Here is a 24,601-nt window from a genome sequence, read left to right as displayed (position 1 = left end):
AGGCAGGATTATGCTCATAAGGATTCACTGGAAGAGGAGGGGAAAAAAGAAAGTTAATACAGAGAAGGAGGGATCTGGAAGTGACCAAGAAATAACTGAAAATACCTCCATGTGATTCACAGCTACCATACAGGCCAGGTTGGATGAACGATTCGTACAAATACAGCTGAATTCTGTATTGATTTGACAGTATCTCCACAATGTGCATTCAACCTGTTCTTGGCATGCTTCTGCCACAAAATTGTAAGTACAAAACCCCATTTCCCAGCCCTGCTTTGATCAAAGGAAAAAAAAAAAAAGAAGTCAAAACCGAACGTACTGATGCATTAAAACAGGAAAATAATTATACCGGTTTACTTAGTCCAAGAGCAAATGCTCTTCCTACAATAGTAGGAAAGATTACAGCTGGAAGTGGCTGTGTAGACCATTTTTGAACCATTGCTAAAACATGCAGTTTGCTTTTTGCTACCCAGTTTGTGGCAAAGACACAACTTCAGTTGGTGCATCTGAGGAGGAAATCATACCCATCCTGTTGTGTTGACAGTACGAGTCTGAATCTTCTGGATTTCCATGTAATTGTGTTTCTAAGATACTGTCTTACAAATATTTTGCAGTCTTAAATAGCTTAAGGGTGAATAAGCCTCAAGTCAAGGCACAGACACATTTCTATTTTTAAATCCTCAGTGCTCTCTGGTCCTGAGCTGTTAATGATCTTTTTGGCTGTTGTGATTTCCAATAAGCAATAATAACACAATTTACTTTTCACCTTGTTACCTCAGGAGTCTGAACTCTCCTGAAGTTTCGGAGATCACTTGAGTCCATTTATATTTTCCTGTGAAGTTTTCAGAGTAAACAACTCCTTTTCCTTTTGCCCCTGAAGAAACCGTGTCTTAAAATTTATATGGATTCTGTTCAAACTCTGGTTCAATTCTTTTCACATTTCAGTACTATTTATTCCATGACCAAACAGAATATGCCATTTTTAGTACAGCAGAGAAAAACCAAAGTTCTTTTTTTAACCTCCTCCTTTTTTTAGCCTAACAGGCCTTTCTGAAGAAGAAACTAACTATTAATGTGGCTTCTTTTTAATTTTAAGCTCTTTCCTTAATTTGTAACTATGCATGCTGCCTGATTTGAGGCCATCTGAAGCTAAAGAAAATATTCCCTTTGACTCCCTTTTACTGCAGCACACTTTGCAGGAGACTAAGCATTGCTTATCGAATGATTGGTTCCACTTATAATAAAAATTCGTGACACTTCATCTATGGTACTTTTAGAACCCAGTGTCAGCTAAAGCCAAAATATATTGATGCAGATGAGTTGTGCAAGCAGCAGAGTTCTGCACGCTGTTGTGTTAGTTTCCACAAGGTAAAGGGCTCAGAAAATCAAAGGCATGACACAATCATGTGAACTTAATTACACAAGTTTGAAGGCTTTGAGGTCATAGCTTGCATCTTGCTTGGTACCACCTGCATGAGAAAATTCATGCCAAAATGGGAAATGTATCCATTACAATGCTCATGGGAAAAAGAATCAAAACAGAATATTTAGCAGAGTGCTTGTGCTGAACAAACTTAAAAATTTAACAAAGTCAGGTTTTCAGAGCAAGAGTTAAATGCAGGTAGTTAAGCAATGTTTCTTAGAGCAGAAGAAAAGGTTATTCCCTATTTTTACTTCGAAATGAAAAAAGAGTAGCCATCTTCTCTAGTTGAAGTATAAGAAACGGAGTCTAGGGAAAAGGTGCAAATAGGGAAGGGAGGAAGAAAAGGCTTTTGACTGATGTTCTCAGATCCAAGTTAGCTGGCAGATCAGCCACAGAAGTTGTTTTTCTGGAAAGAGAATCACTTCCTAGGGCAAGGCCATCTTGTACATCGGTTATGAGATAGCCTTTGCCAATGTTTTTGTAGCAAGGTGCGATCTCATCCTGCCAAGCGGTGCAATACTGTTGATCTTGTGTTCAGATGAAAGCTGGAAGGCTTTGGTCCTTCGAAAGGAAATGGATGAAAACGGAGTAAGAAAGGGAAGACCTTTCCGGCATCAGTGAGGCCTTGGTGACTATGCCTTCTCCACTGATGTACTTAATTGCAAATAATACAACGATCCTTGGCAACTGAAAATAAACAGTTCCTCTAGGAACACGCTTACTTTTCACATCGATCGGAACGATTTATAAACTCCCACACAGCTTCCAACATTGCAGCTGGGTCCCAGTTGGTACAGCCCTTTGGTTCTGTAGCAGGTAAGTCTCTCAAGCGGCAAAGGTGATGTGCAGGTAAGTGGCTGATCTGCCTGCGCCGCCTGCCCTGAGCCGAGACGGCAGCGTTGCGTCATCGTGGCACCGTGCTCGCAAGCACGGAATTCCCATCTGTCCTGGTAGGAGCATGTAATTAGATGAGCAGCTCATATTTCTTAATGTATTAATCTTCAGAATACATCTGTAGGTAAAGAAGGTAGGTAATTACAAGTAATTAACCATCAAGTGGGAAAGTAATAAATCTTAGCAGGCTAGACTACTCCAGGTGTACTGCACGGCCTCTCAGGTCAGCAAGAGATGGTGTGCGTAACGAAACGGCTCTGCAATCGGGTGGATTCTGGGCCACACTCCTAGAGCTATTGAGGTATTTTACTCTACCCAGGCACTGTTGGGAGTGGGAGGGAGTTGGGAGCAGGGAAGGAACAGTGGAAGTCCTGAGAGTAAATTAATGTGAATTTCAGCTACATCTTCCTGGCTTCAAAGAACGAAAGAAGTAAAACCGAGACTCAGTTCTGAAATTCTACTAAACCTCTTCACTTTTGTCTTTTTAAATTTTACTTCCGTCTTTTTAAATTATAATTCTGAAACCAAATTTCTCCATGTCTTTATGACACTTGTCTTTTAACTCTGACCAAAGAGAGCTGTAGAGCTAAGCTGGTAATCATCTCTGGGTCGTCTTGTGGATAAGAAATGACAGTTAATCACTTCCAGGTTCAGGTACTTGGCAAAGACGTAATACAGGCTACTTCTGCTTTAAAAAGCCTCACTCCAAAATTGGTGAAGAACAGCAAAGCCATATGTTTATATGTACATTTGAGACAAGAGAGGGTGAGCTTGGGTCTGATCTTATGTTGCAAGTCATTTAATTTTGGTTGTATCTCTGAACAAGAGCTTCTCAAGAAAAAAGAAAATGCGGTACGTGAATTTTTGGAGGGTAGGCAGACAAAGCTGTGGTATGTGTAAGTTCCTTACTTCTTCTAAAGTATAGGGACTGTAAGGAAAATATATAAATGCTATATATTGTATTCTATTAATCCATTCTTCTTTCAGTAAGTCACGCTCCTCCATAGACTTTTAATCTCTGGGAACAAATGCAACAAGTTTCCATTATGTTTGTATATGAAAATGAACTCCAAATTGTGGCTTAACACTAACTTGTATCTGGTTCTGACTACAACGCTGCTGACTAGCTCAAATTAAAGTGTTTCTTCAGGGAGCAGAAAATAATACTTCCCCTGCCGCCCCCCAAGAATCAAGGGAGAGGGATGACAAAACCAGATTTGCTTTCTTATTTATTATATCTAAATCCCGATGAGTAACTAACCTAGTCATTTCCTGTGTCACTTAATGGTTGCATAAAAATATTCACGTTTTAAAAAGGAAATGAGCACTCCAGATAATAACTGTACTGTGTTCGAGCAGACAAGGCACTCCCTCTCTAATCGGATTTGAATAAAAATTTACACCTTCCAACTTCAATGATGGTGAGATAATGACTCAGATGGAAAATACTGTATTGGCACATTCTTCAAAGGAAGAATAAAAATCCACTGATCTTTCCTCTAATGGGTAATTCTATTGCCAATCACAGATATCTAAGATAATACTTGTTTTTAGGAAATGTATCCCCCCACACGCTCCCCCCCTTGGTTTCTCATTATCTCCAGTCACTGTAGTGAGCTCACAACACTTGAGTTTAACTCCGAAATCAAGCAAGTGTGGCCAGGCTCATTCATATGTATTTATTAAAGTGAAATTTTAGTCACTCTGGGAGGCATTTAGAGGCCAGGATCTGGCCTGGGCCGAGGCCATTCTGCAGGCTGGATGCAGAGACATGGCTGGGAAAAAGGCTGCATTCCTCACACCACTTTCATGACAATGACCAGGTCCAAAGCAGAGCCTGTTAATGCACAAGAGATTAGAGCTGGAATATTCACAGACAAAAAAAAAAAAATATCCCTGCTGCTACTTTTTCAGCTGCAATGCTGTGTAGCAGGCAATTGAGTTCTGCTGTACTCAGTAAGGAAAGGGGAAAAAAAACCTTTCCTTAGATGGCAGGATGAAGTCCTGTGGTATAGGACTATTTGCATGCTTGTAAGAAATACTTCCAAGTGGTGCGAACTAGTGCAAAATTGATCCATTTTCTGCAAAAGAATTCATTTTAAGTTATCCTAACCTTTTTTATAGCTGCTCAGAATATTGTATTTTCCAATGCAAAGAAGGAGACCAAAGAAAAACACCTCCATTTATTTCCTATCCAAGAAAATAAATCTTAATGTGGTAAGTATTTACCTTTTCATGGGGTTTTTTGGGCTTGAGAACTGGCAATACAGCAGCTTAGGAAAATAAAAAACAAATTTATATACTCTTCAGAAATTAATAAGTATTAACTTTCAAGCCTGGCAATCAGAACAGCTGGAGTATTTCCCTGGATGAATAGCAACTTCAAGTTCATATCTTAATTTCGTTTGCTTCGTTCTCAACCAGTGACAGAGCCCACCACTGCGCAATGGGGCACGGTCCCCAGTATGGGTTTGGGAGGCAATGGGTCGGAGCGACCGTTGGACTCACAAATGACTTAACACCACCCTAAGGGAGGTATCTTGCCTTCAGACCCACGCCGGTATCTCCGTGCAGCACTGTGGAAGACAGGCGTGTGGACATGCCTCGGCATAAGTTAACACAAGATTTGGCATCTCTGTATCATACTCAGCCGTAGGTTTATCTTCAGGAGGACATTGCTCAGAATAGCTGCCTCACATGGCGATTCTAAGGAAATCCTCAGAGAGCGGACACTTCCAATGCTCTACAGGTCAGCTTAGTCTAGTTCCAGCAGGGACTGAATAGAATAGAAATAGAAAAGGCCCACGAAGAGATCTAATGATCATTCACTACTATTTGGGGAGGTTTTTTATTTCCTCCCTGGCTTATTTCACAATGACATTCCTGTGCAGACAACCCTCGTTTTCTGTTTTCTCTGTTCTTCTGTTTTTCCAAGTGCAAAATTGATGTTGCAGAGCTTAAGTAATACATATGGTTTAGAGGAACGAAATGTGCTGGTCTAATATATACACATAGCTTTATTGACATGTGAAATGTTTGTCTGAATGATTTCATACTTACATGGTATGATGAAAATTCACTACAAAAACAGGTAAAAAGTCAAGTCAGAGGTTTTTAGCTGGAGAAAATAAACAAAAGTCTGCAATTTACCCTTCCCCTAAAGTTAAACTAACTTCTTCTGCCAACAATAACACAACAGAACTATATCAACAGAATTATATCAACACTTCTTCTGTTTCAATATTAAGTTCAAGCATCTGTTAACAACTTATTGCTTGTTGTTGTTGTTACTTGGCCAGATCTTTTATCTGTATACAACCTATTCGTGCCGGAGTTCACTTTCTTTTCAATACTTATTTGCTTTTCCCACACTCCGCTTCTAATTTTCTCTCTTTCAACCCACAATAATTTAACATTCCTTACAGGCCCTTTTGTCACGGACAGTTTTCTCCTAGGATCCTAAGTCTCTTCACAAATAGTTTCTTTACTAGAGCACTTCTTTCTATGCTAGATGTTATAGCAACAGAGGTAATATCTGACAAAAGAAACATGGATGGATCGATTCATTCAGAAAAGAAAATGCAGAAACTGTCATTTCTTTGCTGAAAAATGTGCATTTTAGGATTTTGCAAACAATGGATGAGAGGCATTGAGTAAGTATATTAAGAAATTTTATGGAACTCAGTTTATTCACCATGGGAGTCAAAAAGCAAGCAAGCAAAGAAGCAAACAAAAAACCTGTTACTGCCCAATTCAACCAGTAGGGAGGGGGTTGCGTTTTTTTTAATACTGCTCTTACCTTGAAGACAACAAAGAAAAATGGAGGTGCTCCTAATTCCCTTGAGAGAGAATGGCAGTTGTAATAAAAGAAGTGTACAATTGACTGGACCTCAAAAGAGAAACAATTCCTCCGCACTAACACAGGATTAAATATATCTAGTCTATGCCAAGAACTTTGTCCAACCTGTGCCTCAGAACTCTCAGGGATGAGAATTTTAAATTCGCCCTGGGTTATTTGCTAATGAATTGTCTGGTAAGTTAGAAAAGTTATCAAAGCTGCTTCATTTAAAAACACTGTAGCACCTAAATACTCAGTTTCTATGGATTCAGGCAACTAGAAACTGCATCCCATCATGGTTCTCATTCCTTGGTCAAAAGGGCAAGAGTACCTCCCTCTCTAGCTGCAGGGCTTTTGAAGGCACCATGCAGTCCAGCTGGAGGGTGTGCATCAGCATACAGACTTCTCTTATCACTTTATGCTTTGAATTTTGACGCCACCTCCACTGTATAGTATTCCCCTTTTTGCTTCCACTTGCTAAAAAAAGAAACAAATACCCCTTTGACAATTCTACCTCCCCCTTGACAATCAGCCCAGCCAATCTAATAAGTACCATTAAGCATCTTGTAAAGAAACAGCAGTAGACCAGCAAGCTCTCCTTCACTTGATTCGTTTCTGCCTCTGAAGACACCTATTGACTGTCTCTTCATCCTGCATGTTATTTAAAGCAACTACACCATCAAGTCTGTCAAGATACAGTCCTGATCCATTGAGTCTTTCAGCTCTCTCTGCTCTGTGAAAACAGACAGGAGTTCCTACAAAAGCACATCCTTTGCCTCTTACAAGCCCAGGAGCAGAGCTTTACCTTCATACAACAGGACTGAACTAAGAGCAGTGATTTAAGCTTTAAACGTATCAAAGGTAAGCAAAGTATGTATGAAGCAGCAGGTATGTAGCTCGGTACGAAAGCAAAGATGAAAAATACATGTATTAACACTGGAAACTCTACTGGTGTGTGCAGCACTCGCTGTGGGCCTCAGAAAGGAGAGAGATTTCTTTGAATATCTGCATTACTATCTCTGATTTGAGCATGCCATGTACTGTGCTGAAGTAGCTATGTTGCAACCAGCATCTGAAATAGCTAGATTAAAACTAGTTCTGGTGTGTCAACAGCATGCTGCAAGCACATCCCTCGTTAGAGAAGAGGGTCTGGCTGAAAAGAGAAGGCAAGCCATTAATATTTACAGAAAGCCATTCGTCATATCAAGAGGAAGTTGCTTGACAGTAATAGAGAAAATAGTCATCAAAGGTGGACTCAGCAACTCATACACTTCTTAATGAGCACTAATAGCAAATCAGATTACGTCAGAGGGATTGCAGCTCCTGCAGAAACCGTCAGACATTTCCACAGCCCCACAGCAGATCAGAGTACGCTGCGAGAGCAAAGAGGGTCCAGCCAGAAATGTAAGTTGCCTTGGCTAGAAAAAACAAAGCATCTTCCGAAGTTTCCACACAAACTCAACTCAGTCACCTGTGGCTCAGTACAGCCGCATACATTTTACCAAAACGCTTACTATTCAGGGCATGTGGATTAATATACTGCCTTTTAAAGCAGCTGTTTAATAAGTCATGAACCCTCCCAAGCAACCTTTCGGCCACCCCACATTTATTCACGCAATGTGAAGGTGCCCAGACCCTGCGAAGGGCAGCCACATGCTTCACCGTTTCGTGCCCACAGTCTCAAAATGGGTGTTTGTTGCCTGAATGTCCTGGTGACCGACACCTCACTGAAGGTTCGGCAGAAATGAATCTTTTTTTGCTCTCTTTGCCCTGCTCCTCCAGCAAAGACCGTAAGTCAAAAGGCTCAGTTTGAAACACTCCCAGGCTTCGAGCTCCCTCTGCAGTATTTTGCAAGGAATCGTCTTGCCTCAAGAAACTTCTAAATCATTTGCTTAGGAACTGGATCATTCATAGCACTTAAATTTCTGGGAAACTTCCACTGAAATGTGAGCTGGCCTAATAAATCATTTCTATTAAGTTTTTTTCTGATGTGGAGCGGTTATGATCCGTTGACCTTGGCAAATACTTTCTTTGCTAAAGCCCCATGAACTGCTTTCAAAGGAAATAACTGGAGGAAAGCAAGTTGCTTGGGCATTTTCATCTGTGAATGTTTCAAAGTAGAGTTAATGGATCAGATTCAGCCATAATAAAAGGGACTACTTAATCACCATGCCAGGCATTAGGAGTGAGTTTAAAAGCATTTAAGTGATGATTTACATCTTAATTAAATGATGATTTGTATCTTTTAGTTCCATGTTTGTTACTAACTTAGACTCCCTTAGAATTACACTGATGTATGGAATCACTTTCACACCTACCCGTACATCAGTGCTGAATCTGGCTGCTAAGTTCCTATGAACCTATTAAAATGTCAGCTGATGTTGCTTTCGATTGCATGTCAAGGGCTAGAGAATAAAGGTATAAATTACGCTGATTTAGACTTTCTTCACGTAGACTTGTCTCTGAATTCAGCCAGCTGCCGTCACCAGGCACAAGCTATGCACCATGTGATTTGGTTCCTCCTGTTTTGTAAAGCCACCTTCCTTGGCAAAATTAAAACGAGATTTTATTTAACTGGATTTTATACTTCTTATATTGTTACTAGGGCTTACATCTGCTTTCTAAATTAATCCACACACTGCAACTATATTTCTCCTTGGCATCACACTACCCTTTTTATTAATGTTCTCCCCTTCAGTTTAAAGTGTATTCAGGGCTGCAGAAAGAAAATACACCTCTCAACTCAGGCACATCTCATCCCAGCTCAAATTCTTAGTTCCAACTCCTCTCACTATTTACTTCACAATGAGACCCTGCAACAATTTGCAGCATTTAGGGACTACACAAAAGTCTCTCTTTTAAACAGGTTTTTATATTTCATCTGACAGACTGGGAGTGATATGCACGTTAGCTGCTTTTTAAGGTTGGCATGATTAGATGACCTGACATCTTTCCTGGATGAGGAACATAAGGGAGAAAAAAAGAAAGGAGGCTGATGAAATCCCAAATTTATTGTGAATGTTGGGATTATCTGGTTAAAAATCAAAGAAAATATTGCTAATGCTATAGCAAAGGAAATTATTTTAAGGGAACGCTTACTTGGAGGAGACGAGGTTGCCTAGTGTTCATATGAGCCGGAAGGATTAGATGGGAAACCAATCTTGTATTCAGTATGAAATACGTATTTTCTTATATCATTGCACCCACTGCTGTGGATGCACAGATGGGCTTCATGCGTGTAGCCAGTTCCATATGTTGACTTCCTTGATCATGTGTAAGACTAGCTCTGTGTAACAGACTGAAACAGGATGCTGAAAATCTAGCGGTTTTATCTAAGGAGGGCTTGTGCCTGTGGGAGTTTCAGAAATGTTTTGGGAGTAGGAGTTGCTCCTCATATTGGAATGTGAGTCTGGAGAAGGAGATGTGGAAAATGGTAAAGCTTAACCTTGTGTATCTGAGACGGCAATCTTTTTGTGACAAGGACCGTAAGTTTATTTGTGTGTTGCAACAATAATAAATTAAAGGCTGTACCAGAAACAATTTAGTAATGGGGTAGCTTGGGGAATCAATATGCCGCTGTTCACAGAAGGAACAAGGAAATCTCTAAACTACCTACACGTGCTGTGAAGAAAAAACACTATGGTTTTTCTGAACTTCGGGGACCTACAAAACAATGGGATGAACTTGAACTTTCCCATTTAAGAAAAGTTCACTGTCTTTCGCCTTGTATAAAAATTGCCTTTAAAATAAAAAGACTTAACATTTGCCCTATTTCTTCCCTTTTAAAGGTCAGGAGTTATTTTATGTCACAATTAATTTTTGTGAGAAACAAAGCCCAGGCTGCAAGCCCTGAGTTTCCAGCGAAAGGTGGGGGGGTCCCCGGGAGGGGCCGAGGCCACGCAGGGAAGGCAGAGGCTGTTTTCCTGGGCAGCTGCCAGGGAGGGACACCATGGGAACAGCGTCTCTTTGGGAGCAGGGCTCTGGTGTGGCCTTTCTTGCTCTCCATCGAGCAAGTCCTTTCATCCTTGTACTGCTCTCCTTTTCCCCTTTCGCAAGAAAACCCACAAAGTAACCCTCGTAAGTATACGTGCTCACAAGAAGACTAATAACTCTGTACTAAGCGCGGAACCTACAGTTCCCCCAACTTAGGGCTCGGCCAAGGCTGAGCGCCGGGACCCGGCCCTGCTCCCCCCGCAGCAGGAGACCGGCCGTGCCGAGCTCGGCTCCAACACACGTTTTCTATTCGGCATCACAAAACAACCCCTTTCGCCTCCGAGGGCTTTTGAGCACTGCGCGGTTCCTAAAACCAGGCTAACCGCCGGCGACGGCAGGAGCCGGCACTGACAGGGCTGCCTGCGCGGCCGCCATCTTACGGCAGGCAGGCAGGCAGGCAGGCAGGCGGGCAGGCAGGCGGGCGGGCGGGAAACCCGCCGGCGCCGCCGCCGTCACGTGACTTCCGGGCAAGGCCGGGGCCGGCGCGCGGGCGGAGGGTCGGGCCCAGCGTTCGCCATCGTGGCGGCGCCGGCGCCGGGGCCGGGTAGGCCAAGGCCGGGCTGGGCCGAGCCGCGTCTCCCCGCGCTCTCTGGCCTCCCGGGAACTCGCTCTGTGAAAACAGGAACGCAGGCCGCCCCCGGAGGGCGGGGACGGGACTCCGCCAGCCTTTCCGCGCGGCCCGTGTCTCGCCCCGGGCCTGGTGGTGGTTGCGGTGTGGGCCTCGGCACCATGGATCCGTTTTTGACTCTGCTGCACTCTTTCTCCTCGAGCTTGTCGGACAGTGAGCTTTCTTCCCTGAAGTTTCTCTGCCGGGGGAAAATTGGGAAAAGGAAGCTTGAGTCTCTCCAAAGTGGCAGGGAGCTCTTCGTTATCCTTCAGGAGCAGCAGCTGATTGCAAGCAACAACGTATCATTTCTTGAAGCCTTGCTTAAGAACATTAAAAGAGAAGATTTGGTCTCGCAGCTAAAGCAGTTCGTAGACGAAGGGGAAGTTAATGCTCCTGATGATCAACCAGATGTGCATGAAAAACGTAGGTGGATTATTTTTTAAATTTTCTCCCCCACTCCCCCCCCCCAAGCAGCCCCAGTAAATCTGTACACATCCTCTAGCTGTGGGGTATGCTCAGAGCAAACACCAAGCATGGCTGCCCTCAAGTTGCCAGCTGTAGGCGAGCCCACTACTAAGAGTGTTTCCACTACTAACTGCTGCACGGAACTGTGTTGTACCCTGCAAACGTACCATGAGGGCAGCATACGCTGCAAACAGCTTTCTGGAGCAGAATTTTTTTCTCTTTTTTTTATCAAATGGTCACTTGGAAATCCTGCTATGTGCTTGGGATTAGGAGTATATCTAGCAGCTTTTCAGGCATGGTATGACCTTTAGTATGTGCGATGCAACAAGAGTGGTAGCATTTTGCTAAAAAAAAAAAGAAAAAAATGTTTAAATTGTCTCATTTCTTAGTAAATCCATCACTAACTTGATATATTTCTGCTTTTTCAGGGCTGCAGGAGGCAGCTATTGAAGTTATATGTGAAAATGTTGGGCGAGACTGGAAAATGCTGATGCGAAAACTTGGCATTTCTGAAGTGAAAATGGACAGAGTAGTGGCAGCCAATCCATTTAATTTGCAGGAACAGTTGGTTCAGGCACTTCGAGAGTGGCAGAAATGGAAGGGAAAAGATGCAAAGGTGACTGACTTAATAAAAGCTCTTCGGGGCTGTAATATGAATTTGGTGGCAGACAGAGTTGAACAGAAGCTCTCACAACTGAACACTGAAATGGGATTAAATCAATATAAAAACCCTTCCACGTCCCACAGATGTGAATGAAAAAAGTAAAGGTGCCTTCTACTCTTCTCAACTAAAATCAATATAATTGGTTCTGTTACTTATTCTGCCATTAATTTATGTTCCCCTCTTAGCTGTGTACTGGGTTTTCTTTTTGAGTAGTGCAAGAGAATAGCTGCCATAATTTGTCGAATACTTCTGCTCTCCATAAAAGGGATACTAAGACAACTGTAACCTCAGGGCCTAAGAGTGCAGTGCAAGAGGGCTAGTAATTATTGTGGTGGCTTTTTCTTGGCAGAAAATGTGCCTTATTTGAAAATGAACTAGTGGAGATCAAATGTCTGTATCGAGTGCCTTCATCATCCTGAAGGCAATGTTCTGAAACTATCAAAGAAATTGTGTGTGTCTCAGAGATGTTTACAGCAGCCTCTTTCTACTGCTGTGACTGTTTAAGATTCTTTGGTAACAGAAGTGTGTACTGTAACAAAAACCTAGAAAACAAATCGGTTTCTCTTTAGTGGAGGGGTGTGAAAGCCTGCTGATAGCAAATATATATTACTGACGTTCCTCTAGTGATATCTGGTGAAGATCAACTGTCTTTCGCCACAGTTTGTTCTCTTCAAAGGTCGCTCCAGGTCCAATAGGTCTTCCAAGTCCTCTGCAATTTTTTAGTTCATTCCTGTTCCTTTACATTTTTTGAAAGTCATTCTATGCTTAGAGGAAACTCGCAGAGGAAAGACAATTTATGAATGAGACCAGATTCAGTTTTCAGCTTCAACTTGGAACACGCTTCGAAAAATGGCCTTCACGCCTACCTAAGACTGGAAGAATTGCACAAGCTTCAAGACATGCAGGGCTGTGGAGGCCTCTGGGGACTATCCCCTGCGTGAGGGGGAAAAGTTCTCTGAAATCATTATTGCTTGAATGAGTAGGATTGTTTGTTACTGCAAACATCCTTCTAACTACATAAATAGATACTTGAAGAGGCTTCTTACTTGCTACTGTACCTGTGTGACTTTTAGCTCCTTTGAAGTTCTTTTTACATGGTGCCATTACTGTCAAGGCCGGGCGTCAGCATTTAATACACCACTACTCTGCATAAAGGTGACACTGATAATTGCCAAGTTTTTGTTGCAGTTGGTTTATCTAGTTTACATGATGACACTTGAATATTTGATTGTAGTTAATGGAAAGTGCTGTAATGTAAACTTACCTTTTCGTGAAGGCTTTTCCTTAAATGATTCTCACAAGTATTTTTCTAATCACAGTATATTAAATATCAGTGATTGTATGCAAGCGAAGGAGCAATGGGTAATGCAGAAGTTCCCACTTGTCTGCCTTTTGAGCAGGCACAGTTCTCTAAGTACTTGCTCCAATACTTGTCAGTACCGATTGCCAATTCCAGACTTCGTAGGAGATACAGTGCTGCACTTCAGCTAAATGACTAGCTCACGAGGTTTTTGTTTCATAGATATGGTCTTCATTCTACAGTATTTAAAGAAAATTATTGCTTCAGACTTTTTTCCTTCATGCCTCTGAGCAATATTTGTGAGCAGAGTGGAGTAGACATGAAGTTAGCAAGATGAGTTATGTTTGTGGTGAAACAGCTCTGCAGCAGTTCCAAGTTCAATCTGTCCGGTACCAAGTTTTTCGTATCCACGTGTAGTGAGCCCTCAGGTTCACAGAAGACACATTTATCTGCACTATGAAAAGAAGTATACTGCCCACTGCATATAACCAGGATATTTGAAGAATCAGTAGGAATAACTTGTTACTTGTAGCCAAGCACTTGTCAGCTACAAGAAATATTGTGCCTCAGAAGATAAAAAACTCTTGTTTCTTTAAGGATTTGTACATAGCGGATGTTTTACTGGGTATGAAAGCAATGACCTAGACTGCATCAATCTGTGGGGTACCTCAGGGCCAATTAAAAACTTTTTATTAGGGATCAAAAAGTTGATTAGGTGAGAACAAAATAAAATGGAATAAAGGGAACAAAAACTTTATTGGGAGGAGGGGTAAGAGAAAAGGGTACAATTTGTAAGGAAATGTGTTACAATCCAGTTCCAATCTTTTATTTTCAAATTAAGTATTTTGGACTCAAACATAAATATTTTTATAACTTGAGTTTTCTATTGTATAATTTTGTGCACATTTCATTAAAAAATATTCCTTAAAACCAAAAGAAATCGAACTGTTTTTTTTATATAATGGGATTGCTGTCTATGATGAGATCTCTAATTGGGAGAAGATAAATGTTAAGGACACTTTTAAAGGAAGGAGCAGTGCTAAACAGGCGTTAGATTACCAGTGTCCTTCTTGGAACATTAAAAAAAAAAAAAAAAGGCAAACAGCTTTGTCACTGAATTTCTCAGAAGTGCTAAGAAGGCTATAGTTTTCCTAACAGGAGTAGCATTTGAATGCTGTCACTCAGGGAAGTGTAAGAAAAAAATTTCTCTGCCAGCCCTCGGGAGCCTGAAATTGAGTGCAGCGTATGCATGGGAGATAGGCCACCTGTGAGTAACTCCTTACAATTGTTTTCCTTATTTTTTCCTCTCGTAGTCATGCTGTGGTAAGGATGCTGTATTTGTTTCATAATTAAATAAAAACATAGCTTATTCTAAACCTGTTCAGGCTTTTAGAGGATGTGTTCAGAAGTTAAATTGATAAGAGGCTTTGGTGTTCTGTGAAGTATATACTGGCACTGAAGTGTTAGTGCGCACTTAAAGCTTTGAATGCATAAGACAAGCGACTTAATTACCCATTTTATGAAATTCGCTGTGATACTCTGCAAGAGTATCTGCCTGTGAGGAATTACTAAAACCTTTTCCATTTGGTCTCTGGAGAGTCTTGTTTCCTTACAACCTTGAGAAAACATCACAACACGTTGAGAGTAAAAAGTGTCACCTCGGGAGAATTCTCATTTTGGAGGATTGTTTTCTCGTGTCGCTTCACAGTCCCTTTCAGTACTTGCTTGCCATTTCCTATGATTTTTGAAGATATCAATTAATATATCACATATTAAGTTTTTTTAATTGCATTATTTTCATTACTGAGTTAAAAGAAGTTTTCTAGATTTTTAATTAAAATTCCTCTTATACAAATTGGTTGTCATGAATATTTCAAATGCAATGCTTTGTTTTGCTTTTTCTCCATTCCCCAAACATGGGCAGCTGTATTTCCTCCAGCCTTTGTTTCAGTCCTAAAATAATTGGCTACTTTATGAAATCTAATTGCTTCATTTAATTGTCTAACGCAAAAAGCTTAGTAACACATGGTGTATCTCCAAGCTCTTGCTGGCACTCAGCATGTTCTCAATTCAGGCTTTTTGGCTGACTATTTTTCAATTTAAATTTATTTTTAATCACTGTCTTTGTTCCTTTCACAATTGTCAAAAGGTGGTTTGTGCTATTCTTCCCATTGCCTGCATGGATCGCTTAGGTCCTTAAAATATGTTCCAGCATGGGAAATACTTTTCTTAGTTGTTTTCCCACTTTGATTTATTACTTCTTTTCTCTGCCAGTGTTTTTATTGCAAAGATGCACTGTTAGAATTATAGAAACTAGTTCACTGTTTCAACCATGGACCATAAAAATAGGAAGTGTGGGGGCGAGATGAGGGGTAGGGGAAGGAGTTTCGAGTAAAGGTTCATGAACTTTTGAAGACTCTATCTTTGTCTTCATAAAAATTTTTGTAGCTGAGGATTGCTTAACATTAAGAGGATGTGTTTCAATGGGTTCTGGGAATTGTAGGTTTAGAGAAAAGGAAGCACAGCTTTATTCAGCTGCTGGGAAAGCGCAGATTAATGCAGGCTTCTGCATGGCAATCTGCGGGGAATAAACTTACAGGCACTCTTAATGATTAGGCATAAGTTTCATCCACAGAAGTATTTCTGCTACTGTTTCATTCTTGAGCGCATTACACAATCATTTCTCAAAACACTAAAAATAACACAGGTTTGTTCCTGTAAAATTTTACATAAGATACATTATTAAAATATGTTAAATTGGTAATACTGGTTGAGTTTAAATTCAGCAATTCCCGTCATTTGATCAGTGTTGGAAGTTGAAACTTCTTCATTGCTTTCCAAATATGCTATGTGTACAGTTCTTCTTGTGTTGATGGTAACGTAGCTTCCCTTTCAGCTTGGGGTTCAGTTTGTCAGAGAAAAGGGTAATGCTGTGTTTCTGGCAGGACACAGTACTTAAGACAGCTTTCAAAGTAACCAGCTATTGTAGCAAAGTTGAGGGGTTTGTATGTATTCTCTAAGACTCTGAGGAGATTGGTATATAAAAACCAACATCTATAAAAGAGGTTTTGAGGATTACATCTCCAATACAGTGTAGTAAGTACCTTTGCTAAGGAAAGCAGCTTAATGTCAACTTTGTGTGTCTAATGTTTCAAAAAGTTATCAAACTGGCGTTTTTATTTACTTCATAGTGTTCAAGCCTTCAGACCAGGCTCTTGTGCTGTGTGAAGTGACACAGAGATAAAATTGGACCATTGCCATCAGAGATGTAAAAAACATCCAACTGGGATTTTCTGTGGTGGCATTTTATTTACAGGTGAGCCTGGTTTTATAGAACTTTTACGTACAGCAGTAATCTTGCAATTAAAAATGTTCACAATTTTTATAATATTGTTTTCTTTTCCACTTCTTAATTCCATTATTCCTATTGATTCCAGCAGGACTATTAACTTCACAAAATAATTTGCAGAATTTAATAAGTGAGCACTTCTTATTGTGGTCTAACTTTTAAAAGGGTTTTAACAGCTATTCTGCAAGCGTACACACTACTTGTGGCAAAGATTTGTCCAAAGGGATGTATGAAGACTGCGTTTCTGTACAAAAGTTAAGTGATTTTTGTATGCAGACCTGGTACCAGATTTTATGTACAGTGAGCATATAAACTGTGAGAAAGGTTTGGTATAAAAATTAAGCTACAAAACTTTTCTTGTCATTAATGTCTTGAGGTTTTGAGTATTTATAAGCTTTTCACTTTAGAGTTCTACTCAAAATTAACTCATCTTTTCGCCATTCTTTTTCAGAATTTGTAATATTTGTTTTAAAAAAAAATATTCTTTTTTTAAGGAATAGGTTCCCACATCTGTTAGATAAAAAAAACCTAAATATGTGAACAATTGAGCTAAATGCTTATCTTTTTTTCCCAACCAGTGGTCTCCCTGAGAGGTGCTTCCTGTCGCTTCTAGGCATATTGCCAAATTTTGAAAGAAAGTTGCAGAGAAAATGGGAATTAAAAGGGTGCAGCACCTGGCAGGTCTGGGCCCATGGTTTCTGAGATCCACATCCTATTATTTTTTTTCTTTATGTTATGCTCAATGTGAGCAGAATTTAGTTACAGCTTCCCGGCTGTAAAGTCCCTAATGTGGGAAACCCTGGATAGCCTGAATTACCCCCAAAGCCGTGATTCCCATGGCAACCGCCGTGCACGGCAGTACATGGGGCATGCGGCTGCAGCACGCTACCTTCTGGCTCTCCCAGCCAGCTGAATAATGTTTGGAAGCTGTTACTAATTGTGAGATTTGCTGCCGTCTCCGGTCGGTGACCGTGTCAAAAATTCAAGCTCCGAGTGCAGGAATGTAAAATGAAAATTCATGACTGAATTCTCTCGTTTCGGTTCCACTGCCCCATTGGGACAGGGCACGCGAGAGGGCGCAGGGCTGGAAATGAAGACATTTACTTTCAACATTTTTCTAACCACCAGTTTAGCACATGGTGCTTCCATTTCTGTATCCAGCTGGAACGGTAAAATTCAAACTTGTGTGTCTAACTGCGTGTTTGTGCATGAAGTAGCTAATATATATGCAGATGAATTAAAACTAATTAGAGCTAAAAACAACAAAGTGTACGTTTCTAGCTAACGGCTACTTGCAGCTCTGTTATATACCACCTAAATAAGTTATTCACTGTCGACCTACTCGTACAATTTTCTGTAAAAGATATTCTACTTTTTACAAAAAAATAGCACTTTGGTGCTAAAGAACTTCATATCTCCATACAGTACATGTGATTCTTTAAATTGAAATGTCAAATTCCACATCTGGGCTGTGAATTTTAAGAGATATTAAATGTTATGGTATATCTTAGATGACTGTATTTATAAGGCCCTTCAGTCCGTGCAGTATTTTTTCCTCTCATTTCCTGGAACTTCATAGTCACCAACACTCCAGCCCTGACTCATTTTGAACCTTTATTTGTGAGACTGAATGAGTGATTAAGAATTTAAACTGTTAGTTTCATGTTAGACTAACATAAGAAAACAGTAACATGAGTAAGTCCCTTAATGCGAGCAAGGGACACGCACAAACCGTGGACGTTGATTGCAAGAGTAACTGTGGATGGGATCCTCATTTTCCATCCTGCATTCAGTACACGAATAAAGTGCTGGGGGAGGAAGGTGTGCAAGCCGCTTCGGTGCTTAGCCCAGATCCCAAACAGTCCTTGAGCTCCTTGGCACACATAACTGGTGCTTGTGCTCCCTACAGCCTCTGTGGGTAACTAAAAGAAGCTGGAGCATGGCACAGGATACTCCGATCGTGATCTTCTCCCTAGGAATATCTCCTCCTTTCTACTCATGTTGCTTAAAGTGGGAATGGATGTGGGAATCCTCGTCACAGTGAGAAATCCTCAGCCCTAGAAATTCCTGATTCTCCAGTAATAATTTCTACCGGATAAGCTACTGAGTAGCATGAAAGGACCAGATCATTTTGCAGCCTGAAAGCCAAAGACAGATTTCACCTGTCTTTATTTCTGTGAATCAAGGTTTGCAGAAACACCTAGATCAACAGCCTCAAAGTAGATACCATTGCAAAAACAGCTGGAGTACTTAACCAATTTTAGTATCAATCAACACCTTTGAAAATCCTCAGTTTGCTTTCGCACAGAATGTAATGCCATGGTTTGTGCATTTCCTAGGTTAGTATTCTTACTGTTTTGTAGAGTAGTGTTATTAGGGATACTTGCATTTAGGTTGAACTGAATTTTTTAAGCGTGACTTTTAATAATTGGTGACTCAAATAGGGTTGTGCCATGTCTTCTGCCAGAAGAGGCCTCACCAGCAAAGTCTGATGTCTGTTGCTCAGGTCTGAGTTGTGGGGAGCTCAATTTGTTTTGTGAGGTCTGAGAAGTTCCCACAGGCTAATTCAGCGGAATTAGAGAAAGAATTATTGAGAAATTAGATCACGGTTTATTTTATTTAAACAGTACCTGAAGTGCCCCATAGGCTTGTCCTATTTTCTCCTTTAAAAGGTTACTTTCATCCCTTATCTCCCTCCTGCAAACTCATACCCCCACACATCATTAAATGTTGAATAATTATAACACACAAGCCTGAGGGAGGACAAACACTGGTTTTCTTGGTGGTTCGAAGAGGACTTTGACATTTCTTGAATCATCCCTAGTTATTCAGACAGCCTGTTCCAGTGGGTTTGAATGTATTTAAATAGGATACGACAACCTCAGCTAGGGAAAAATGAGCATTGATGGAAATGCCACGGTACCTGTAAGCAGGTCAGGGAACATCCTGTTTTTGAAACATTATCATGTCAAATGTTACAGCAGCAGTGGCAGCTCCCTCTTTTTCCATGCAAAGAAGAGTAATGGGGAGCTGCTGGCTGAAGAGTGCTGCCAGCTTCTTTCAGTCACGTATTTTGGTACTACAAAGGTGGCATTATTAAAGGCAGACAAAAAAAAGCCTCTAATTATGTAACCAAACTGAGCCCTAGGAGCTGAAAAACCCTTCCTTTGTACACTCATAAACCTTGCTAAGAGCTAACTGGTGTCCATACATGCAGGCTTTTCTGCAGCATTTTGGCTGCAAACTGAGACAGGTAAGAGATGCTATCTCTATGAGCACTTAAAATTGGGAGTCAAGAACCTTCCCCATCATGGCTCCTGGACATCCTGACCTTTCTGCAGAATGTATGATAAAACAACCCAATCCAGCAAAACATCACTGGATTTGGTACCTAACACTTTAAATTGTCACTGCAGATTTTGGCTGGCATAACATTTGGTGGTTCTGTTTACAGCAAAAATCTGCTACTGCAGAACTTACTTTCATTGTATCACTTCTACTGAATATTCCCCTTATTAGCTGAATATCCATGGACATGAAGCAGGTAAATGCTGAATGCTTATGCAAGGAACACTACTGTGTGTACACTGCTTAAAGATATATTGGAATCAAACTTATGCCATGTTATTTTGGTGAAAGGAAACTGTACAGTTTATTATGGGAGAGAAAGAAAGTGTTGGACGTGAAAATGATGTGCCTCCCAAATCCTGATATGCTTGTGTATGTGTATATACACATATCTCTCTGTATGTGTGTGTATAGCGTGTGTATATCTAAGCATACATACACACACCCTTAAGTAAAGTTATTTGATGTAATCTGGAAAACAAGACTTTCCTGACAGGGCTATTTCTCAGTACTGCTTTTCAAACTTACGTCTATCACTTATAAGCTGTATAGTATCTTTGTAAAGAAATATATCCCTATGACAACCTCCAGGAGCAGCCCTAGTTTTGCTAGAAACAACTGTGTTGTATTTCTGGGCCAACACTAAATATTAAGTACAAATTCAGGGCCAACTGCTGCATCTTCAAGCAGAGCAAAAATTATTTGAAGCCATTGTTTTCATCTCGCAGATTTAAATGCAAGAGTTGGCTTAATTCCTAGTATACGTTAGAGCAGTCATCGGTTACTATAATTCTCATAATTTTCCTTCAATCTAATATTTTGGGTCAATGCAAACTCTGTGATGGTGACATTAACCCTCTGTTCTCTTCCCTGTTACTTCTGCTCTTGCAGGCAGCAGCTGTAGACACCAAAGAAAGGATTTAATAGGCACAGCGCAGTTTCAAAACGATATACCTGACCACAGTGAATGGAAGAATCCTTCCTTCTCGTTCTGCATGCACTCTCAGGGTGGCCCTAAATGATTATGGCAGAAGATAGGCGAGTCCCTGCCATTTCAGTCTTTGGCTTCACAGGTAAAAACTACAAAGAATGAGTTGGCGCCAAGTTCCTCGATGGCTTTTGTGGCAAGGGCAACAGTTCACTAGACTGAAGCTGCCAAGTTAATCTCACCTTGGCTAGACTTAATATTTCACATTTGTATATGAAGAAATGTTAATGATTCCGGGAAGTTTTAGGCATCGGCATTTAAAATTGTTTAAGGGACAAAGGGAAGTTATAAGTTTATTTGGATTTGCAAGAGGATCTGACCTGTATTTGGAGTACTGATTGATTGATTGATTGCATGTAACACGAAAGGAAAAAGTGACCAATATTCCTCTAGCTCTTTGTGCAAAAGCTTAAGTGTATTGTGGCAGCTTAACTTACAGGCCTAAGCTAGAAACCTGTTCGTGAGTCAATATTTATGTTGACTCTTTAAACGTGAATTACAATGCAAACAGATGGTATGGTCAAAGGGTCTTTAATATGAACTGTGTTTGGGAGAACAAGGAATTTAGCTTTGAAATAAATCATTTGCCCTGCTTGTTATGGCACAGACGAACAATGTCAGGTCTTCTGTTTTTTTCTATTAGGAGCTATTCCCCTTTATATCTTATACATGGCTTTCAGCCATTTCCTAATTTTTTATTATTGTTATTTTCACTTCGTTTAAGGATTAACTAATTGATGTGGCTTAAGGACAAAACAGTGGCAAGGCTTTTTCAGCTTTTGTCCACCTTCCTAGAAATAATGATTTCTTAACCAAGAGCAGGGAGAGGACTATTGGTCATACCTTTTTCTCTTGTTTTTTTTCTCTTGCAAGCTACACACCATGTAATCTTACTTTCGGCAGCTAGATTGTAAATGGCTTTTTATTTAATAACTGCCAGCATTAATTAAATGTAATTTGATAAAAGCTATGTAAATACATCCATACAAAGGAACAAGGCATTCAGGCAAACAGAAAAAGGCCAAAAGAAAACTCGAGTGACTAAGAGTATTATCTGGCACAACATAGGGACAAATCTTTCGTTGGTAGATAAGATGACTAAGATAACAAAAGACTACACATGAAGACCTTGATGGCAGCTGAGGACACGCTGGATCAAACCTCAGGTGAAGATAAACACACTCCTGTAAGATGCTTGAACTCAGAAGAGTGACCCACAGGGATCGCTCGAGAAGCACAACCTGTGTTATATAAAGTCTGACTCCAGTTAGAGCAGGCAATATGAACTGTGGTGTTCGTACTCATAAATGTCCGTATGAGGGTGTACGTGGCAAGAGTCCATTTTCACTGTTATCCCTGCTATCGCCGCTGCTGTCTCCACACGATGCCACTCTGCCATGAGCTTCTGTACACACCACTGTAGTGTGGGTACCGCTGCACACACAAAGCCAAGCTTCATCTGGAACTTGGCACTTGTGTCTTTGGGACAGACAGAAAGCCATGTTATGCCAATATCAAACAGGAGGTTAATATAATCAATTATGGCAGCATTAGCTTCAGTTTCCAATGTAAGTACTGCTCAGTTGTAGCTATCTGAAGCTGCATATGTCTTGCTCTGTTCTCAATAACAGATATTTTTTTTCTGGAAGGGGATGCAGAAATTGGCTACTTCAGTTGAGCTTCAGTTGTATAATTGAGAAATTGCTATCAAAGTCAGGAGAATTCGGTATTCTCTCTGGAAGACATTGTATGTGACCATTAATAACGTTGATGGAAGAGCTTTTACTAAAGTACACAGCCTTTATAGTTGAGAGGAGAATTACTGGTATTTAGACTCTCTGACTATGCATACCGATTGCACTGGATCCCCTAAACTTCTAATTCCAAGGGCTGCAGTGATTGCTGCATACAATTTCATGAAGGCAATGTGCATGTAATGAAGGGTATGTTATCACTTGAAATCTAGTCAGTGAAGGATTAAAAATAGGCTTAAGTGCTATGTGAGATCTCTTTATTTTTTAAATGCTTTTATCTACTTTACTACGGTATGAAGGACTAATAATAGAGGATCCTGAGTACATAGAAATCGTGGTCCAGTTTGCTTAGTGTCTACTCCAAAGCCACTTGAAACAGTAGGAGCCTTTGCATAGCAGACAAAGTGAAAAGAAACTATTTTTTTCCTTCAAACGCTGATTTACAGGAACAGAAGTGTTACTTCACATGCAAATCCTTTTTACTCTAGTCAGACTATTTATAAAGCTCATTGCATATCTTATTAAAATAATACAATTTTTTTTTTTTTTTTTCTCTTAACAGGTCTCAAAACATTCTAAAAGCTGAAGCCTCAATTTTGAAATGATCCACATAGAAACCAACTCCTGTTCTCTCCTGGGGTCTTGCGAAATAAACGGGTGAAAGGCTAAATGTCTATAGAGCTCACTCTGTGATCAGTGCATGCGTGTACAAGGTGTTTGGAATAAAAATAACATAATTCTTTATTCTTGGTAATTGATTTTTTACATATCCTGAGAGATTGCCATGGCTGTGAAGCTCTAGGCTCCAGTCTTTCAAAGACAGTAATTTAATTCCAGACCAGTTAAAATTAACAAGACAGACAAACCTTGGGCTGCTAAATCCAGAGCGGTGAAGCCGATAACAGCACTGCTCATTTCTATAGACATTCACATTCATTTTACTTGCTTTCCTACAAACAAGCTGTGCTGTTTCTTGCACGTATCCAGCATCCCAGCCCAGATTCATCTCGCGCTGGTTTAGACATCTGACTGCGGCTCCCACGGCAGGAGTCCGGCTGCCCTAGGCTCCCTCTGTAGTCAATGAGAAGAGACAAGCATCTTGAGCCGGTGATTCATGGACCACACCAAAGATCTGAATCACTCCCATGGAGTGGCTCTCTCGATCCACTGATTACAGAGGCAACTGAGGGTAAATGGGTTCGTGATGTGGGTGGTCAGCCAGGTGGAATGTATCCAAACCTGTTCTAGTTAGTCAGCAGCTGCATTATCACAGCTGGTTCTGAATGCTTGACTCCAGACAATTTCTTCTTCCAGTATTATTCACAACTATGTCACGTGAATCTGGCCTTTCCTAAAAGTGTTCTTTTAAAGAAAAATGTGTAGCTAAATAATGCACAACCCTATTGCCCTGAAATTATAACTGAATGCACTTTTAGGTAGATATCTTTCATTATAGTTCCAAAAATCCTATTTGAAGATGTGCTGAAATCAGTACATTTACTTAGTGTAGACTGTGTTTGCATTAGATATTAGGGGTATATTTCACTCCAGATTGACATAAATGATACTTTGCTTTAGAAATTCTTTCTAGCTCAAGGGGATTTCTGCCACTGTAAATCCATACAAAAAAGACAACAGCTGCAATAATTCTGAGCTGCAAATTGCACAACTGAAGCCGAAACTAAGCTGAAAACCTTTTCAAGTTCAGTGGGTTTGTACTTGAGTGGGCATATGTGGTTTTGGTTGCAGGAATAGCAGCTAAATTTGGAAAATATTTATGATCTTGCCATAGGTATGATTCCCATTAAAATAAATTCTTTAAGTTCATCTCGTCTCTTAAGAGTTTTCTGCATGTCTCCAGTTTCCTGTGTTTTGTGGAGACTTTTCTTCCTATCAGATGCAGTAAGCCCAACTCAAAACCCTCTGAAATTTCAGAGCAGCCAATTCTGATTTGATTTACACCTGCCTAAATCCGACA

At 40.5% G+C, this 24,601-nt stretch overlaps 1 protein-coding gene and 1 long non-coding RNA gene across 5 annotated transcripts; one reads left to right on the top strand and one right to left on the bottom strand.

Moving 5' to 3' along the window:
• Positions 1-880: 880 nt before the first annotated feature.
• LOC140653366 (uncharacterized) lies at positions 881-9,709 on the bottom strand. Its single transcript, XR_012043097.1, has 3 exons — positions 9,255-9,709; positions 2,146-2,435; positions 881-1,984 (listed from the first exon to the last, which is right to left on the bottom strand). It is a non-coding gene; the product is annotated as an uncharacterized lncRNA (long non-coding RNA).
• Positions 9,710-10,620: 911 nt separating this feature from the next.
• On the top strand, positions 10,621-23,343 carry FADD (Fas associated via death domain). 4 transcript variants are annotated; one of them, XR_012043043.1, is made up of 5 exons: positions 10,621-11,178; positions 11,649-11,836; positions 16,376-16,500; positions 20,773-20,954; positions 23,186-23,336. XR_012043043.1 is itself a non-coding variant. In XM_072864981.1 (3 exons), the coding sequence occupies exons 1-3, from the start codon at positions 10,878-10,880 to the stop codon at positions 23,207-23,209; spliced, it is 513 nt and encodes a 170-aa protein (XP_072721082.1). In that variant the 5' UTR covers positions 10,621-10,877; the 3' UTR covers positions 23,210-23,343. The 4 variants fall into 4 exon arrangements, 2 of the variants coding, with proteins under 2 accessions (XP_072721082.1, XP_072721081.1); XR_012043044.1 differs by lacking the exon at positions 16,376-16,500; XM_072864981.1 differs by lacking the exons at positions 16,376-16,500; positions 20,773-20,954 and having other exon boundaries at positions 23,186-23,343.
• The last annotated feature ends 1,258 nt before the right edge of the window (positions 23,344-24,601 follow it).

This window comes from Ciconia boyciana, chromosome 6 (assembly GCF_034638445.1).
Source record: "Ciconia boyciana chromosome 6, ASM3463844v1, whole genome shotgun sequence".
NCBI lineage: Eukaryota > Metazoa > Chordata > Aves > Ciconiiformes > Ciconiidae > Ciconia > Ciconia boyciana.
This window is presented reverse-complemented; position numbering and strand designations above follow the sequence as displayed.

What these genes read in the sequence shown, in the direction of transcription:
- FADD (XM_072864980.1), top strand. Translation starts at nt 10,878, where the DNA reads ATGGATCCGTTTTTGACTCTGCTGCACTCTTTCTCCTCGAGCTTGTCG. An exon ending in ACCAGATGTGCATGAAAAAC is followed by an intron (nt 11,179 to 11,648) that starts GTAGGTGGATTA and finishes CTGCTTTTTCAG; the next exon opens with GGCTGCAGGAGGCAGCTATT.